A 21,085-nucleotide genomic window follows, 5' to 3' on the forward strand; every position below is an offset into this window, starting at 1 on the left:
ATAACTATTTGTTTACATCTTATTGGTACTTATATACCCAGTGGTAACCCAGTTGGAAGAACACTTGACTCCCACTGTGAGGTGGCAGGTTCTAATGCCGGCACGGGCTAAAACCAATGATTTTCGAATTCATGTTTGAACATACATACATAAACTCACGCCTATTTCCCACCGGGGTAAGCAGAGACTATAGAATTCCATTTGCTTCGATCCTGACACACTTCTCTTGCTTCCTCCACATTCATCAATCTCTTCATACACGCACGCCGGTTCAGAGTAGATCGTATTAAACCTTTTTTAAGGACATCTACAATTTGGTAAATGAATGATTATTAAGTGAAGGAAAACGTCGGATGAAACCGTCATTCCCGAGAAATGCGTTTTGAAGGTATGTGGCGTAAGCTGTATTGGGTTGGTTTTTCCTTCGCGAATTGGTATGTCACACAGACAGTCGCAACTGGTAAAATCGGGACCTGTCAAATCTTAAAGTTAGGTAAGCGGTCCCTGTCAGAAACGGGATAACGCTATGGACGTAGATACCTTGTAAGTAACTGAAAGTTAATATAGATACGTACATAGGTCGTAGTGGCTCTACGTTACAGTTTTGTTGTGTAACAGGTATTTCTCAGTTTGCAGATTAGGGGTGGTATTAATAAACTAATCTCAGCTGAGACTGCCCTTAAGACCATGCTCAAGTCCCTATTTTTATATAAGAACTGTCACATTGACATGATCTTGAGAGCAGTCTCAAAGCTGAGATTAGTTTATTAATACCAGCCTAGGTATGTCATAAAAGTCACAAAACGAAACGAAAGTTTAGTGCGCATTGAAACTATCTGTGATGCGATCGCAATAAGGTACCTAGGTACCTACACGTTCAATGTTCAACTGTAAACTGTAATGCACATTGTCCTATAACAACGTGGTGATTTTTTTAAGATCAATTCAAGACAATAACGCAGAATGCAGTTTTACCTGTCGATTTTGTTGTTCAAAAAATTACTTTAGCATTGCCTACGGCTATAAGTGCTATATCAATTTGTCATAGGTATAATGGTAGTCGCTGTGACTTTTCTAACACCTATAAAGAAATTATACCTACTAGGTACTTATACTATAATTTATTGTAGTTATAGTGTTTTAAAACAGGCCCTTTAACGAAGCCATGCCAAATTAAATGCTGGAATCTCGTTTTCAGTCTAACCGTCGACGATATCAGGTCAATTGTCATCTTTATACCTAATGTCTTTACGGAGTTAATCAAGTCTGAAATTGCACGAGATATTTTAAATTTTTAAGTAGGTAGGTATCTTTCGAATCCAAGTGAATCAACCCAAGGAAAAGCTACTTACCTAGGTAGGTATACTCGTATCTTCATGAAACTCCTACAAATAGTAGCTACCTAACTGCCAACGAATACTTTTGACTTTATTTAGTGTTACCTATTATTCCTTATTCAATGCTTTAGATGAAAGTGGTTAACGAAATACTATCGAACAAACATTAATGTATTATTTTTTTAAGACTCCTACCTGTCCTAGGTACCTATATCAAAACGCTACAGCAAATACCTTGCTACCTATTTATGTTTGCAAATAGGTAGTGTTTGAGAAGAAGAATGACCTAAATTGTTTACCTGTAGTAAAAGTCATCTAAGTAAGAGTTACCTAATTAGGTAGGCAGCTTATGCAAATAATTTACGAGCTAAATTAAGTAAAGATATTGGACATAGGTAGTTTGTAAACTGTTTTCAAGGTAAAGGTTAAAATAGGTAGCACAGCTGGTAAATAGCGGAATGGTTGGTAACTATACCTACTTACTTAATCAAAATCATTTTTCAATCCTCATATTAAATTAAACTCGGCCATTCCATGCCACAGCTACTCAGCAAGAATCGAGAAAGAGATAGGTAGGTACTCAGAACAATATTAGTTATTGTTCTGAGGGTAGGTACGACGAGTTTCATTCGACTTTCGTCACACTCTTCTAAACGCTATCTCCCTCTATTTGACCGATAAGCAATAGCTGCGTCTCTTTTTGTTTGTGTCCATGAAACGGTGACTCCGCAGTATACTTAAAAGTTACAGATAAAACACAAGAAATATATTTCATTGTGTAAGAAATATCTCAAAATATTAGACAGTAAAATTGTATTTGTTTAATTGCAAAAACGCATTTTTATGATTTGTCAAAAAATATTCAAAGTATCGATTTAAAGTTATCGATTTGTCTGTAAGTTTTGGATGCACTATCTGGCCTCGTAAATCGTGAGTAGTGGGGGGAGTCGCCGCTCGCACGTCGCACGGTTTCTATTTTGCGTTTCTCGATTAATTTCAGTTATTTTTCCGCGCTGAGTGAGTTAACATCTCATTCGCGCGTGCATTTTGTATAATAATTGTACATAAAGATTTTTTATGGACTTTAGAGTGATAGTGAAAGGTTACAATCGGACTGTGACTTGAATGGATTGTATTTAGAGTGCAGTGAAAATTCACAGAAAACCTTTTGGATTTTCGTTTGTGCTGCTTGTGTAATTTGAAGAGGAAGCGGCTGTGATTTTGGATTAATTTCCTGAAATACAAACACAAAATATAACAAAATTTTGACGTTTTTGGCAGTGTGAAGTGTTTGCAAGTGAAATTGCCCGACGATTCCCGAAGTCGGTTTTCGTGGAATAATCACATATCGTCAGCGACTTTTCATTTCGGCCGCATAGCAGCCGATCGGTGCGCCATCTGCCGTTGGATTGTTTCGATTGAAGTTCGCGTGAGTTCCGAACGAAATACTCGCAAAAATGCTCGTGTACTTACGTGTCGTACTTTCGTTTGTGTACTTGGCAAGTTGATTTAGATATACAAAATTATATTAAATTACCACGAGTTCCGCTCGTTGGTGAGACGACTCCGGTGTGAGGGCAGTGTGTTGAGCGATAACCCTAATCGTTGCTGTTGAATCCGATGCCCGGCAGGTCATAGTTTTGGAATATCTACATGGTTTTGGTGAGGGGTTAAGCCATGGCGACCGCCGAAATGAGTGTCCCGGACAAGAAGCCTGAGCACGAGTCGGGATACTACGAAGGCAGCGACCAGGAGGGCAGCATGGAGTGTGGGTGCCCGTCTCCTGTTAGCTCGCGGAACTCCTCGCATTCCACCAAGCTGAAGCGGAGGTTGAGCGCGCACAAGCACAAGAAAGCGCCGCCGAAGAAGGCGAGGACTGAACACAATGGTCACTGCAATACTAAACAAGTGGACAAAAGTGTAGAAATTGTGGAGTGTGTCAGTGAAGTGAAAGACACTGTTGTGGAGGAGGCGGCCCCGCTGCCGGGGCCCAGTAAGAGGAGCAGCTCAGTGGAACTCATCGGAGGGACAGTCCCCGCACCAGCGAGGGACTCCATTGACTGGAACCTTGTTGATGCTAGTAAAATTAGGAAAAGAAATAAAAGTAAGTAGTATTCATAAAATGGAATAAATCATAATGTACATGCTTCCTCCACCAACTTGCAATGGAGCACCATGATAGAGTGTGTTCCATAACCCTTCCAGGCGTGCGCCCAAGAGTGGGACTGAGATGGGTAACTGTTTATGATTGACTTTACATAATCTAAAGACTGCTTAGTCTCATTACTGAAAATTGGTCTGGAATGTCTCCCACTGCTGGGCAAAGACAGACCAAGTTTTTCTACCATAACTTCTAAACTACTAAAAGTAATAATTATTAATATAATTTGTAACACATAAGCACACAACTATGGGGTAGTCAGAGGTACAACTTAGTCCATCTTATTACAATATTAAGATGGACTAAGTTGGTATATTAGCAGGTAGGTTGGTAGGTAGGTAGAGTCCACCAGCTGCTATCGCTGTAGTCGAAATCGACTGTGAAGGATCATCAGGTATGTTAGTCTAGGAGGTTTTTCTATGTTTGTCCATACATTTCTCAAAAACTACTAAGTGTATTGCTCAGTGACGTATGGGTATTTAGTTCATCTAGCGATGGATGTACCTCTGAATACCCCATTGGGATATAGGCGTCAGCTTATGCGTCTTTTATGTTTTCCAACTATGCTGGAGAATTATATACCTGAATATTCTAGAACAAACTAGGTACTTCTATATGAAATAATCATTATTAGAATTATATTCTTAAAAGTGGTAACAAAATACTTATTTGAATATGTTATCAACAAACCATCCAGTTGAAAGTGTTCAAAGTTAGACAACTTTGAAGGCAATTAGACAATTTCGGGCAACTTGTTAGTCTAGCTAGTTCTGTCTGCCCTGATAGGAGTTACTATCGTGAGTTTAGCAGAAAAATTAAATATTCTTGAATTACAAAATAATCAAGGTACCTACAAAACATGCAGACTTAATCACATGAAATAGACACACATTTTTCTAATTGAAAAACTCCATTTTGAAGTTGTTTAAAAAGAAAAAGTAAAATAAATACATTAACAGTTATTATAGTTAGTAACTAACCTACCTATAATTCTTATCAGCAGAACGTCCACACCATTCTTTATGGTATGCTTTTACATTGCTTGTTAATACGGTAATCATTATCAAGGTGTTGTTTGATACTAGGTAACTTACTTGCGTGAATTTGATGCCGAAACTGTATAAAATCAGCTATTTTTATTGGGGTGGACAGGAAGATTATAGCCAACTTTTGTCAAATCTCAAACTTATTAATGAAAATCAAGTGTGTACAATAAAGAGTTTAATTGTGGTGATTAGAGCCACAACTATTAGAAGTCCTCTGGCAGGCTGTTCATATTCTTGGTATCGGAGTCCTAATATGTAGTAATTAGCTGAATAGTTGTTACACTATGGCACCCTAGAGGCCATAAGAGGAACAGGGGTAGACAACTTAATAGGTGGGCCGACGTAATAATGTCAATGGCTGGAAACACAGACCTGGACCAGATTTGTGCACAACAAAACAGAATGGAGAATAATTGGGGAGGCCTTTGCCCGAAGGCACACAGATTGGTTATCGTAGATTAAGGAAAAACTTTAAAATGTAACTATACTAAGGGTGGTATTAATAAACTAATCTCAGCTGAGACTGCCCTCAAGACCATGCTCAAGTCCCTGTTTTTATATGAGAACTGTCACATTGACACGATCTTGAGAGCAGTCTCGAAGCTGAGGTTAGTTTATTAATACCGCCCTTACTCAATGACCATTGTGGTGTATACTACAGTAACAACATAAGATCGCACCACGCCTATATCTCCCAAAGGGTTAGGAGGTGTATTTATGTTTTTATGTATACATCAAAATATAAACTGCTTATAAAGTCCCACTGCTGGGTAGCTTTCCCTCAATCAACCGAAGGGAGTAGAGAGTGTACTCCACAAAGCTGCTCCACTGCTGTTTGGAGGTGTGTTACGGCTAAAAGTATTCTGACTATCATAATTCTGACTAACTCTAAAAAGAATACGATGAATAGAGTATTTGACTGGGTCAAAGATCATTAGAAAATGCTTATCTAGAAATAGAAGCCAGTCTAAGTCACCAAAAATCAATCTCATTTTACTTTTCGACTTATTTTCGTTTTTTATTTATGAATTAAGTACCTAACAATGGTAAAATGTTTCACCACTCTTATTGATGACGTCCCAGGACAGTATTTCCATACAAACTGCAAAGAAAGCTTTTGTGTTGATGTTTCGTAAGTTAAGTAAAGTAAGTTATCTGCCTACCTAGGTTATCAAATAGCCTATTCATAATCGTAATCATTTATTGCAAGTCACATTTTTACATAGTTTTATATTTTGTTCTGTTCCCCAAATAATAATGAAATATGTCAATTTGGGAAGACAATGACTCCTTCTTCTATCGTGCGGGTTGTGAGGTGGAGTATCAACCTCATCAACCCTGGTGTCAGAGTCCCGCGTTAGATTCCCGGTGGGGACATATCACAAAAATTACTTTGTAGTCCTTAGTTTCGTTAGGTCATTGCTGATCACCAGATTGTCCGAAAGTAAGATGATCCGGGCACGTTAAACCGTTGGTCCCGACTACTACTCACTGATGTAAGTACGTAGTCGTTATATGAGCCATGTCAGGGGCCTTTGGCGACTCAGTAAAAGCTAATAACCCTGACATCAGGGTTGATGAGGTTGGTACTCGACCCACACGATAAGAAGAAGAATTTGATCAATTGTAACTAGTTTTATGTACTCAACTAGCTTTTGCCCGCGACTTCGTCCGCGTGGCGTGTATCTATATTACGCGGATTTGATTTTATCATACAAATGTTTTTTCCCGCTAACTCCCGTTCCCGTGGGAATATTGCAATATCCTGTTGCAACTAAGCTTTAAGTTTACTAAGGTACCTGCATGCCAAATTTCAAGCGTCTAACTTAAGCAGTTTAGATTTTTCATACAAAAGGATTTTCCCGCTAATTCCCGTTCCCGTGGGAATTTCGGGAATTCCTTTCTTAGTGCACCTCTACGGTACCTAAGCTACGTCCCTTCTAAATTTCAAGTGCCTACGTTTAGCCGTTTAGGCTGTGCGTTGATATGTCAGTCAGTTTCTCCTATTATACGTATATTTAGATAATCTTTTTTTTATGAAGTTGCATATTAGCAACACCTTGCATAACACAATAAAGTTTAAAGTTTGCACAGAACATAATTACCTACATAACATATAAGTCATCGAACTCATGACTTTGTAGAGGTGGCAATGATTCCACTACATGAATAAACATGGCTTATCAACAATTCTTATGCAAATTGTTATCAGTCGAGAAACTGCCTGTTTTGAAAAATATTGATTGTGTTCATTTGTGGGGATTAAGAATTTTATTCCATTGAATAATTAGACATATTTATCTGAAATTAACAAATAAATACCTTTATTGACAGCTTCCGTGGTTTAGTGGTTAGAGCGTTAGGCTTACATTGTTGTCTTTGTTTGATGAGGACTTTTCAGGCTTGAATCACCTGATTGTCCGAAAAAAGTAAGATGATTCCGTGCTTCGGAGGGCACGTTAAGCCACCTCTCGCATTGGAGCAGCGTGGTGGAGTATGCTCCATACCCTCTCCGGTTGATTGAGGGGAAGCCTGTGCCCAGCAGTTGCACGTATATAGACCGTTTATGTAAATAAATACCTACCTAAGTCGTTCCTACTATCGTATATCAATTTGGACATAACCCACGCATTTGCGTACTAGATTTGATTATTAGATAATTCATCGTTTTGCATATCTGTTACAAAAACAAGCGTTCTCTACTATTGTAAACACAAGTTACTCAAGAAACAAGTTTCCATTAAATTATTATTTTATCTTTTTTTACGTTCCTAGAAAGAAGCAAAATTATTGGTTTGATTTTACTATTGAAAATAATGTATACTTACCTACGTACTTGTAAAATGGGATAATTACAAATGTCTTAGAAAAATTGTTAGTGTGAAGGCGTCACAACAAATGTGTTTTGTTGATTTCCTCTTTAATTTCATTCATTTGGTAAATATCACCAAACCATTTGTTATCTATTACATTTATTTTCAATATACATCCGCCATTTTGACTGCGGTTCACTTTATTATTATAATTTATCCGGTTTCATGGAGGTACATTGGGTTTCATTTGAGGTACATTCAGGTACATTCTTTTCGTATATATTATAACATATTAGCGACCCACCCCGGCTTCGCACGCGTAGCGAGAGTATGCGTACATAACTATTTTTTTCTGTCGTAGTGTCGTATTAACTTTTAAAACATAAATTCGTAATAATCTTTTGAATGGAATGTCCGATTTTAATAATTCAAAAAATAATCTACAGTTTTTAAACAGTCTTGAATACAAAATTATTTATTTTAATAAATATTAATGAACACAAAGGTATGGATAACTTGGGTGTGATTTTGGTCGGCAATTTTATCAACTTTACGTAAAAAAAATTATACTGACATAACTATAATAGTTAGACATACGTATCGAGAAGTTTTGTCGAGTTTGATATGTTTTGTAATATTGTGGAACATTTTTTTTATTCTATCAGCAATAGTTTTTCCAGTGCATGCGGACCTCTATTTTTTTCTAGTAATGATTATAGCCCATGCCTGGTCCAGTTGATTCCTCAATCAACGGAGGCCTGTGCCCAGCATTGAGATATTATTATGACATGATATGTATAGAGTGTTTATATTATTTTTGTTTTATGTAATGTATTAGCCTTTAGACGTCAGGAATAATGTAGCATTCTAATGGTGAAAGAATATCCGACATCTGTTTTTAAATTTATTCAATGCAAATTCCAAAATAGAGAAGCTCGCTTATGCTTTGTGTATGGATAAATTTCCTTTTTATTTTAAAGCAATAAAGTTTATACAAACAACCAAATCTTTCTTCTTTACTACATGAGTATGATTCATATCTTCAACAACTACACCCGCCATTCTGACCCACACAAGTCTAGCCATTAATTTCCTGAACTATACATTCCGTTTAAGCCCAAAACACCAGATACGTCTGCAGAACGACACGTTGCGTTTTGTAATGTATGAACGAAGACGATATATATCGTCTTCGACGGTCGACATCTTGAAACAAAATACATCGGTGTCGCATAAGCATTGCGTTGCGGCACGTTGCAGCGCGTTGCGGCACGTAGCAGCGCGTTGCGGTACGTTGCGGCACGTTGCAGCGCGTTGCGGCACGTCGCAGCGCCGTCGTGCTGCAAACCTATCTGGTGTGTGGCAGGCTTTAATGTTGAAATATTATCTGTTATTTTATTACAAAGTATAACTTACAAAGTATAATAACCACATAATTAAACTCGTGTGCACTATTTAAATACAAGGGAACTTGTGGTCAACTTTGATAACAATAATGTAATAATACATTATTTATTTTTGCTTTAGATGTTTTTTTTTTGTTACATTATCTAAGCACATAAACTTACAATGTTAGGTTGACTGTTCTTTGTCTAATATGAAACTTTTTTAAAAACTTAGGTAAACATAAAGAGGCTTATAATTATGATAAAAAGAGTTGAGCTCACTGCTTTTCAAATCACTGCTTTTTCAGTGTAATATTTATGGTGGTTATACGTTCGCCCCCTATTACACGCGATTATACACCTCTGCCTACCCCTTCCGGGTTACAGGCGTGGTGTTATGTTTAATTTAGTTATAAGTCAGGTTTGTATTACTCTTTCATTCCCATTAGCAAAATAAATTAATCACATTCATTCCAATAATAGATAAAGGATGATTGAATCGTGCAACCAATTTTATTGGCATTCTGAAAATAAATAACAATCTAAACAAACATAACTTAGATTAAAAAAGTAAAATGCATAAAAACACAAAAAATGAATGAAAAAGGAGACTCATTAGTGACATGTGTAATAATGACGATTGAATCATTAAGTAATCTTCTTACCTGTTAATCATCTCCATGTTACTACGTAATTAAATAAAATATAATATTTTTTTATTTTCACTTAAATACAATGTACTTTTTTAATAAAGTCTATATTTAAATTAAGTATGAAATTCGTTTTAAGTGTTTTTTTTAAGATAATCAAAAAAACCAATAAAATAAATTATATCAGAATAAAATAAAATCAATAAATTTTTATTCAAAATAAAGTCAATCAATTTTTATTTCTTAAATCATGTAATTGTGGCGTCGCCTCCAAGAATCTTATATATTTATTTAGTCTTTTTGAGTTTCCGATATGTTATTAATTTACAAAAATAAAAAATCTTCATAATTTGCAGAATAAATTACATGACACTGTGCACTGTGTACTGCACTTAATAAAGGGGCGGGCCCTGACTAATCCGGGTGCAAAGGTGCCCATTAAACTAGCTGTATTTATGTGGTTTAGATTAGATAACAAATTGGGAAAAATTACAAACTGAGCCCTATTTTAAATAACAAATTAACTAAAGTTAAAAAAAATAGCAAATTGAATTCTTTAGTCTTTGCTTACCCTGTGCATATTAGGCGTGGGTTTATTTATGTAGTCAAATTCAAATATACTTAAGTCATATTTTAAGCAGAGAATATTTGTCATGCTGTTCTACTTTCTACTATGTTTACATTAAATTGTGGTCAAGTATTTTGTGTTACATATACCAAGCAAGTATTTATATAACTGATTACCCCAGATTATATAATGTACTTAACAATATTTAAAGTCCCTACTAAATGTAATTTTTATTTAGGTATACAATTATAATTTCTAAATAAGAACAGCTGTCTGGGATGCCGTATCCATTATCCTTTAGAAAAAAAGTTTAATTGTAACTATCATCTTGTTTAGCAGCATGGTAGAATATGCTCCATACCCCCTCCGGTTGACTGCGGGGAGGCCTGTACCCAGCAGTGGGACTTATATAGGCTGTTTATGTTTATGTATGTAACCATTTTTTGCATCAAAAACCTAATATGTGTACTTACCTATGCATATGGTTATATGCATAATAGTACAGACTTATTAGAGTTCTTAGGTAAACATCATCATCTCCCTAGCGTTATCCCGTTTTTCATAGAGTCCGCTTACCTAATCTGAAGATTTGACAGGTCCGGATTTTTACAGAAGCGACTGCCTGTCTGACCTTCCAACCCGCGAGGGAAAAACCAGCCCAATACAGGCTAAGTTACCGGAGCACATTTCTCGGGAATGTGGGTTTCTTCACAATGTTTTCCTTCACCGTTGAGCACGTGACTATCATTTATGATCGAAACGTGAATTCGCAAACAAGTTCGAAAATCATTGGTTTAGGCCTGTGCTGGGATTCGAACCTAGTAGGTTAACCAAAATAATACACAACATAATTACTAAACACACTCCTCTAACATATTATTTTTTGTTTCAGTGAACCTCAATAGCGCTTCAAAAGTGGACATATCACATTTTGATTTGCTCCAAGTCCTCGGCACCGGAGGTGAGTACAACTTTATACTTTTTAATACTAAGTCTGTTATCCCGTGTCGAAATGATATCATTTCACTATAAGGAAGTTTGCTTAGCATTTAAACGGTTTTATTAGAGCATCATAATAATGGGGGGGTGGGCAGAGCCACAAGTAATCAAAGACAACTTGCAGCCACTGTTGATACGAAGTCCTAAGATGGATATGATGAACCTTATGGTGATAAGGGATCAGCCTATCGCCCATAACATTAGTCCATCATGTTAGAGGACGCAATCCCTCTGTCGGTTTTTACGACATGCCCGGGAAGACAAGCAGCTGAACGTGTTCTATGTTTTTTATTTGCTCCCAGAACAGCATAGAAGCACCCCATTTGGGATTACGGGCGTGAGTTTATGTATGTATGTATGTATGTATCATAATAATATAAATATGAAAACTAAGATAACTAAGTCCATACAAAAATCACGTTCTTATCGTGTGTAACGGCCTCCGTGGTCCAGTGGTTGAGCGTTGGGCTCACGATCCGGAGGTCCCGGGTTCGAATCCCGGTGGGGACATATCACAAAAAGACTTTGTGATCCCTAGTTTGGTTAGGACATTACAGGCTGATCACCTGATTGTCCAAAAAGTAAGATGATCCGTGCTTCGGAAGGCACGTTAAACCGTTGGTCCCGGTTACTACTTACTGATGTAAGTTGGGCGCGAACCTCGGATCAGGGCGTCTCGTCTGAGAGGAAGAATATTTGAAAGAATTAGTCGACCCTAGTGGGTCTTCACTATGGCGACGTTAAGCATTTAACGTACTTTACAGAGTACATAATCTTCAAAGGTCACACAGTGTAAATAATACAGTATATAACTGGCAGTAGCGAAGTAACAACCGTGTCATATCCATATATTCCTGGCGAGAACGGTGTGTGACCACGCTGTTAGGTCATTGACCCGTCAGCTGGGCAGTCATTTAATTGTTAGACACCTGTTGAACTTTATACTGTGGGATTTGGTATTAAGAGACTGGGTTTTAAATATGTTCATTACATTCATACTTTTAAATAACATAAACAGTATTTTTTATGTAGGTAGGTACAGTCATGAGCAATATAATGTACCCATTTTAGGACTCTGTCGCACTAACATGTTTGACATTTAGTGAGACTTACAGTTCAATTTGTCATAAAAGTTAATGTGACATGGTACCAAAGTGTATACATATTAATGCTAGTGACCGTACCTAAATTTTCCCTTTTTGACTCTGTGCCTATACTCTAAATGATATGGAGGAGTTGTCAGATAAACAAATTGTGAATGGTTTCTACAGAAGAGAACATCCATTAAAATAAAGTATGAATTTATGTACAGGTAGTCATACAAGTACACATGGTTGTTAGTGACACCGTAACGAATGCTGAAGGGGATGGTTCAGACCACGATTCCGAGTTGATATCATGTAGCATTTCCTCTCGAAAAATTCAATATTTTTTTGTGTAGTTTTTAAATTATTTTCAGTTCCATACTTTTGCGATGGAGAATTCTACTTGATATCAACTCGGAATCATGGCCTCAATCATCCCTCAAAGTCACTAACACCCTGTATATACCTCTGCCTACCCCTTCGGGGATACAGGCGCGATGCTGTGTTATAGAATTAACGTGCTTTCAAAATTCCTGTTCAAGATTGCCATATTAAGTCACGTTACAAAATAAAATAAAAAATACAGCTATAATAAATGTGCTATGGAATTTCCGAATGTTTGGGAAACCAGATAAATACGGGTATACCAAACTCACGTTGTGCCTAACGTTTCTCTAACACCACGTGATTACAGGCCAATGCTCCATTTTGTGCCAAATACCTTGTTACGTATAAAAGGGGTTTAGGAACTGTTCGGATCACAAACAAAATTTAAAAATGTCTGAATCAGAATCAGAATCATTTATTCAACGTAATTATCATGGATAAACTTGTTGAAGGTCAATGTGACATTTTGAATTTACGTCATTTCGCAAGGTGTTATGGCTGAGAAGAAGAAATGACAAGAAACTGCAACAGCAACACAACTTTTAAATCAATGAGGGTACATTACAAGTTATTTAATAACTAGAGGAACACATTTAATACCAGACATGTTTATCATTTAGGCTTCACGTGAGCTTTAAATTTATTCTCTGACAAATTTAAAATATTATCTGGTATTTTATTGTAAAAACGTATACATAACCCCAAAAAAGATGAATTTAATTTACTTAATCTAGAATTTTGAACAGCAATTTTATTTTTATTTTCTATGTTTTTGGTTACTATAAAAAAGGTATTGCCATAGACAAGAGAAAGAGACTTCCTTCTTAGCATCAAAAATGGATGCATAATTAATATTTTCTTGCGTTAAAAATGTTAATTTAAACAATACAAAAAACACGGTGATTTATAAAACATTAATAATAATAAAAGTGTAAAATATGTGAGAAAACAATAAACCTTCTAAATATTACTTTATGTGGTCGTTTAATTATACCAGCACACCACTCAACAATTAAAACTGACGCCACAGGAACTTCGGGGGAGAGCCCCCAGCGTCATTTATCCGGCCAAGTAGTGAACATTATCCGAAACTTGTAAAACCATTTTATAAGTTATCTAAACTGCTGTGTCATTTGTTCTTTTAGAAAATAATTCTATTTTAATAAGCTATCAAATCGTCGTTGCCAATTTAAAAGCTCTTATGTGGATCGAATAGTATTTTGCTCCAAAAACATTCAGTACAAACTCTAATGTACGTAAATATCAATTATCTTTTAATATTTTTAACACACAGTCATACAAAAAAAAAGCAGGCGGACGTTTTTTTTTTTAATTTATTTAAAATTGACCCGATTGCACATAATCGGGAGTCAATTCGTAAGGTCACTGAACCTTACGACGACATTATTTACGTCATACCCGGGATGATAGGCATGGAACATTCTAGGCTTTTTGTTCCCACGCAATGCAGGGAACCGCGTCCCTTTTGTCATAAAATACTCCCTTAATCAATTAGGTACGTCTAAGGAATGCAAACTCTTTCTATTGCCATCAAGAAGATAATTATTAACTACACGATAACTGTTGAAGTAATAGCACACCTCGGACACTCTATACAAGAAATCTTATTCCTGTGTGCCGTCTAACGCATAAGTGCGAACGAGACAGCCAGTCTGCGTGGTCTCTATTCTTTAGCGAATTATGACATTTAAGACTAAGATTAAGACTCAGAGGGGGCGAAGTTGCGCCCGATACGAATTGGTGCGGGGCAGAGATTTACCGTTTTATATGTAGTATTATTCTTTGGTAATAGTCACTACAGTACTTAACTGCAGATACCTTCGACTTAAGGAGTATTAACGATATGACGCATAACTCGTGCCCGCCATTCATAACAGAGTGGGCAGAGTCGCAAATCATAGCAGACATCTATATATACCCTTGCAAGTCAGATATATATATATTTATAGATAAACACAATACATGTCATAAACCTTCGCGAACGCTTACACGAACACGATTCGGAAGTTCCGAGTTTGAATCCCGGTGGGGACATATCATTTTCTCTTTGTGATCCCTAGTTGTTAGGATATTGCAGACTAACCAAACCGAATGTTCGAAAGATGATCTGTGTTCGGGGCCGTTGGTCCCGGTTACTACTTACTGATGCAAGTGCGTAGTCTTTAAATGATTCATGTCAGGGGCCTTTGCCGGCTCAATAATAATCCCGCCACCAAGGTTGATGAGGTTGGTAATCCACCTCATAACCCACACGATGAAGAAGACTATAAATTCTGTGATAATAGCCTAGAGTTCATATTATAACCTGCAGTTCTTAGTTCTTAGGGTGTGCATTGACTGTGAAGCTTCAGTTCGCTTACATAACCGTTGCAGTAATTAAAACTATACGGAAGTGACCGGTCCATTGCTATTTTTTCCATACGTTACATGTAACGTTACTTTGCTATAACACATGATAACGTTATAACAATCACGCGCTTTTATTTACAATTCACTCGTCGACCGCAACTTCGGCTGCGTGGGAGTTGTTTTACTAGATTCTTTATTGTGTTCACATAAATATTATTAGAGAAAATAACAATTGACAGATAGGCTTACCTGTGAAATGTAAATATAAATTATTTTATGCGCAGAAAGGTAAAATAGGCCATATTGAAGCAATTCATCTAAAATAGCAATATTTTTACTACTATTTGACCTTTTCGCATATAAAACACCGGGTGAGAGCCTTCAGCGCTCCCACCGGGTTAGAGCCTTCAGCGCTCCCCATTTGTCCGGCCAAGTAGTTAATGCCATATGCGGCAAATCTACAATAAGTCACGTCAAAAAAAAAATATAAAACAAGTGTGCAATGTCAAAAAAATGACAAATAGCAATATTGCTTTCTTTACCCAGGCATAAGTACGCTCACGTCTACGTTTCATCATAGAAAACGGAATGGAAGTCAGAAAACTAGAAAATAACATAATATAAGCTCACAAGTTTATCCCGATTGGGGTAGTTAAGAGGTTTACATCGCATGATGAACTAAGCACCCACACCTCACCAAGCTTTCTGTTAGACCAACGTGATAGGTGGTGAGCCGTATCGTCGTCTATAATGGTCGGGCTAAGTGTGTTAGTTAAATTAATAACTCATAGGTGAGAGTCCAATGTCGGGGTTCGAACCGGCGCTCCCTATTTGAGAAGCAACCCGGTATACCACAGTGACTATTTACCCAGGTCATAACATAATTTAAATTCACATATAAGAACATGGCTGTTTTGTTTTAAAATTGGAACAGAATGTCATACAAACGTATCCGGCTGCGCACTAAGGCCCTCGCCCGCAGCGACTCCCGCGCACGTGTACTTTCATCGCCCCTTTTTACCTATTCATGAATCGACCACCATCAGGAACCACTTTGCATAGCCGTTTGAGGTCATTAAGTGGACACATTTTGCGAGGATAGGCCATTTTGTGCGGAGCTGTTTAGGGGTTGTTGAATATGAAAAAAATAAATAAATCAATTATGTTATTATAAAAGGATCAGACTTAAATCTAACACAAAATGTCAGTTAAAAATCACAACATAAATCGAAAAATCACATAAAAGCATCACGAGGAAACTCACATTCCCGAAAAATGCATTTTCGGAGGTATGTGACCTAACCTGTATTGGGCTGGTTTTCCCTTCGCGGGTTGGAAAGTCAGACAGGCAGTCGCTTCTGTAAAAACCAGACCTGTCAAATCTTCAGGTTAGGTAAGCGTCCTGTGAACAACGCAACAAGAACCTAAGAAATCTAAAATACCTCATCACTCACCTGAGATGCGTTCAAAGCAATGACGTCTTATGAGAAGTGCATCTTGTCGCCTTTAGTACGTCACAAAGAACTATTACACGATAATAGTTCGTACGTACCAACACTAATTTAAGTTCGTACGTATCGTAAACATATTTGTTCAGGTTAGGTAATCGGACCCTGTGAGAAACGGGATAATGCTAGGGGGATGATACTTATTGATAATAAGGCATGAATGCCATAGACTGCTTCATGCTGGACCTTGATGCGGCCGCTTCACACGCCGATGTAAGTCAACGTGCGACATGCAGACTCGTGTAATTTAGTGCTGAGGGCATCTCTTGTTTCTATTAGGTATTTATACATAAACTCACGCCTATTTCCCACCGGGGTAAGCAGAGACTATAGAATTCCATTTGCTTCGATCCTGACACACTTCTCTTGCTTCCTCCACATTCATCAATCGCTTCATACACGCACGCCAATACGCAGGTTCAATACGATCTACTCTGAACCGGCGTGCGTGTATTAGGTATTTATGAATGGACCTTACTCTATAACTCGCCACCAGGGTTGATGAGTTTACACCTCATAACCCACTCGATACAAGAAGTATAACTCGCTAGATTTCTGTGTGAATGACATTTGAAGTTAACCAGTTTCGTAGTGACCTAAGGGAATACCCCATTTTGGGACCACATGGCTTGCATTTAGTTGAAATATGTAACTTTTCAATCACCCTTTCGTATCTTATCTCGTTTGAAACATAAGCTTAATGTGTAGAAACGTTATCGCAATTTTTTTTCTCGTAAAAGTTTTGTTTTATCTACGTAGATTAGCTTACAGTTTGCATGTGTACTAATTGAGTCAGGAATGTATTTTGTTTTTTTTTTAGACGTTAGACATTACGTAACATATACTTATTGCCTCTCACTTTAAGGTCGCAGGTTCGAACTGGCACAGGCCAAAACCAATTATTGTCGAATTTGTTTTCGAATTCATGTTTGGATCATAAATGATTTGGTGAAGGAAAACATCGTGAGGAAATTCATTTTCGGAGGTGTGTGACCTAACCTGTATTGGGCTGGTTTTCCCTTCGCGGGTTGGAAGGTAAGACAGTCAGTCGCTTCTGTAAAAAACCGGACGTGTCAAATCTTCAGGTTAGGTAAGCGTCCTGTGAACAACGCAACATGAACCTAAGAAATCTAAAATACCTCATCACTCACCTGAGATGCGTTCAAAGCAATGACGTCTTATGAGAAGTGCATCTTGTCGCCTTCAGTACGTCACAAAGAACTATTCACGATAATAGTTCGTACGTACCAACACTAATTTAAGTTCGTACGTTTTCTATCGTAAACATATTTGTTTAGTGTGAGTTGCGTAGTTTAACATCACACGCTTAAAGTTGCCTATTATTTCGCGTACGTTTCTGTACGTCATGTCATTACCTTCTATAGTTACGACTGTGGCTGATTCTTCTCATTTCGTGTAGATAGCAATAGCAAAGAATAAGGAATAATAAGTATAGAACGGTAACTCCGTACCAGTAGGCTAGTTTCCATCTAGCCAAAGTTATTTTTTTACTAAACGTCAAATCACGAAATCACTATGGAATTCGTAAAAACGTGATAAAATGTCGGACTTAAAATTACGTTTTTCTTGATTACAATTCATAAATAAGTTAAATAGAAAAAATATAATATATTCGTTAGTTTTAGTTCCGTCTTTATTTTGTCATCGGAATTACATAATTTGTCTTGAACCTAGTACAGTCATGAGCAATATAATGTACCCACTTTAGGACTCTGTCGCACTAACATGCATATTTGACATTTAGTGAGACTTACAGTTCAATTTGTCAAAAAAGTTAATGTGACATGGTACCAAAGTGTATACATATTAATGCTCGTGACCGTACACGACCCAATTTGTATCGGGCGCCGGCTTCATCCCTTCTGGGTAAGAATTTTACACCTACGGTAACAATTTTTGTATGGCGTGTCGTGTGTGATTATAGGCTGTTTATATTAAAACAAAGTGCTATTATTATTAAGTACATATCCCTTCATCTATTACTTGGAACTCGGTACGAAGTTGTAATCCGAACCTGGAAGAAGTAAACAACGGCAACCTTCAAGCTACCTTTACTTAACCTCCCAGTCCGCAGAAGTCACATAAAGTAACGTATTTGCGTTCAGTTATGTTAGGTGTACGTTTGCATTTGCGTCATATCTATAACGAAGCCGCTATAAGCGTAACACCGCCTTTATCACACTTCCCCGAGAACATAGTTGTTATAAAATTAACAGAGTTCAAAGGTTTAGTACAACTTGAATCTGTCACACGGCTCATTTTTAAACGTCTTGAAATTGGTATTAAAAACGGAGTTACAAGCGAGATCCTCAATCTGTGGATGTATATCGTGTATACTATACACTTCTGCTTACCCCTACGGGGTACAGGCGTGATGCTAGGTTATAATAGCATTTTTACTCGTATCTCAACTATTATCGAGTTCGTACGTGTTATAAATTAAATACGGCCGAAATTATCCACCGATTTACTATTTTCTCTTTGTATTGTAGTCTTAAATCAACTCGGAGATATTTTAACCCCTTAATAAATCTATATATATCAACTGTTTAACAAAAACACTTTTCTTATCATTTATCATATCAACTTTTGCGTAAAGATAAGGTTTGTTGTAGAAATAACTATGTCTATAGTAATTTCGAAGATCCTAAGGTTTACTCAGATTTATTTACGAGGTTAGTGTAATAGACAATATATACACATGGGCTGTTTGACTAAGCAGGAATCCCTGCTACATACAGTCTTTAATTTACATATTTTTATTTGTTTTTTTATTTGTTTACATATTATATATTCGTACTTTGTGATTTATTTACGTCAGATTCATACAATATTCTATTTGTTAATTACGCAATAGTCCATTGAATGTTTGTAGTATGTAGCCATGACATTTGTCAATAATTTTCTTATCACTTAAGTTACATGATTATATATTCCAAAGTGTACTTTTTGATTGAGAAGAGAATGTTAGGTTGGGCTGGCAGAGGAAGACCTAGAAGGACTCACATTGACCAAATTGGAAATGTCCTTAGAAAAGATTTGGCGTGCGTGTATGAAGCAATTGATGAATGTGGAGGAAGCAAGAGAAATGTGTCAGGATCGAAGCAAATGAGATTCTATAGTCTCTGCTTACCCCGGTGGGAAATAGGCGTGAGTTTATGTATGTATGTACTTCTTGAAGTTTTGATGTAGGTAGGGGTATGTGGCGCAATGATATCTTTATTAGTCAAATCAGTGAATAAACATTTTCAATTCAAATAATCGCCGCCAGACATCGAATACCAAATCAAGCATTCTATTATAACTATAAAGATTCCAAATTCGTACGAACCAATCAAATCGTTTTGCGAGCGACACAATGAACGAGCCAACAAAAGTACCAGGGCCGCAAAGCTACGTAGGAGTTTCAAACTCCAGGACGCGGCGGGTCGTCGACCCCCGAAACTGGCGCGTAGCGGTGCCCGGTCGTTACCCGCCCGTCCTTCCACTACCAGTGACCTTATGCTCACCTAGTACTTCAAATCTAACTTACTTTTTTTTTCCACTATCTAACGACTTTTTTTTGTAGGCGTGTCCGACGATATCTCAGCGATCACAAAACGACAATTTTCACGGTGTTTTAAAACTTGTGTTGTTTATGATGAACTATGTGCGACTAATAGATACTATTACGAAAGTTTTTTTGTTGTTTCGATCGCAAACGAATATAGTGCTTAAAACTGTACCAAAAGAAACCGCTTTACCGTTATAATTATGTTCGCTTTACGTGCGCAAAATATATCGGACTCGGATCGCGATTACAAAATATATCGTGAATTAATTAAACCAACGTCAAACAAACCGGACGCCTCACTTAATAAATGTCTGGTTTATTGCAACTTCACAACTAACTGTACTGTCAAAATATTTCTTAAAATTCCTAATGATAACAAGTATACCGAGGGCAACGCCTCGCGTGTTAACCTACAAAAAAAAAACATTTGTATATAGGTTTGTGACTAAAGCCGTTGTCAGGTGTCAGAGAAATGGAACGGTCAAATAATTAATCCCATCAGTTATCTTTATTTTTCGACGAAATTCGTCATTCAGTTAAAGTTGTCGTTCAAAACTACATGGTTTAATACTGCAATATTATGAGCTTCTTTACATAACATAAACAGCCTATATACGTCCCACTGCTGGGCACAGGCCTCCCCTCAATCAACCGGAGGGGGTATGTAGCATACTCCACCACGCTGCTCCTATGCGGGTTGGTGGAGCTTCTTTATTAGCATTGTAAAGAATTATTTTACCTCGATACCAATCTATCTATAACAAGGGTTCGTCTAACGTTAGAAAAAAGGCTATTTATAGTTAAACTAAATCATGAAATACCTCAGACCATGATAAGTTTTCAATAAGTGAGTAATCGTTACCATCTGACAACAGGGTTGGTGAGGTTGGTAATTCACTTCACAACCCACACGATAAATGAAGTCTCAGCAGTAACACTTTAATAAAACAGTTATATAAAATACAAGTTGGTGTGATTACTGATATAACGTCAACTATAATTTATTTCTTTTCAATTGGAGTATGTACCTATCTATATTATATGCAAGAGCTCTATATCTCTCTATGTTATATACCACATTAACAGTCAGACAATAAACGACCATCTTAGAAGTGAAACGTCTCTTATTTATCCACAACTCCGGCGTCCCACAGTGCATGGCGACCCTGCCAGTGCAAAACAGTCCTGCTCACGGTATTTGC

The 21,085-nt window shown here is 37.1% G+C and overlaps 1 protein-coding gene across 2 annotated transcripts in view; it reads left to right on the forward strand.

The window, feature by feature from the left end:
* The window catches only part of LOC126378031 (ribosomal protein S6 kinase alpha-5-like), a 131,679-nt gene that overhangs the window by 3,410 nt on the left and 107,184 nt on the right, over nucleotides 1-21,085 (forward strand). The window contains exons 1-2 of one of the 2 annotated variants that reach the window (XM_050026101.1): nucleotides 2,285-3,441; nucleotides 10,853-10,921. In XM_050026101.1, the coding sequence (XP_049882058.1) occupies nucleotides 3,015-3,441; nucleotides 10,853-10,921 (496 nt within the window). In that variant the 5' untranslated portion in view covers nucleotides 2,285-3,014. Of the gene's footprint in view, nucleotides 1-2,284; nucleotides 3,442-10,852; nucleotides 10,922-21,085 lie in introns of those variants that run through there. The other variant, XM_050026099.1, reaches the window with a different exon arrangement.

The sequence above is a fragment of the Pectinophora gossypiella genome, chromosome 25 (genome assembly GCF_024362695.1).
Source record: "Pectinophora gossypiella chromosome 25, ilPecGoss1.1, whole genome shotgun sequence".
Lineage (NCBI taxonomy): Eukaryota > Metazoa > Arthropoda > Insecta > Lepidoptera > Gelechiidae > Pectinophora > Pectinophora gossypiella.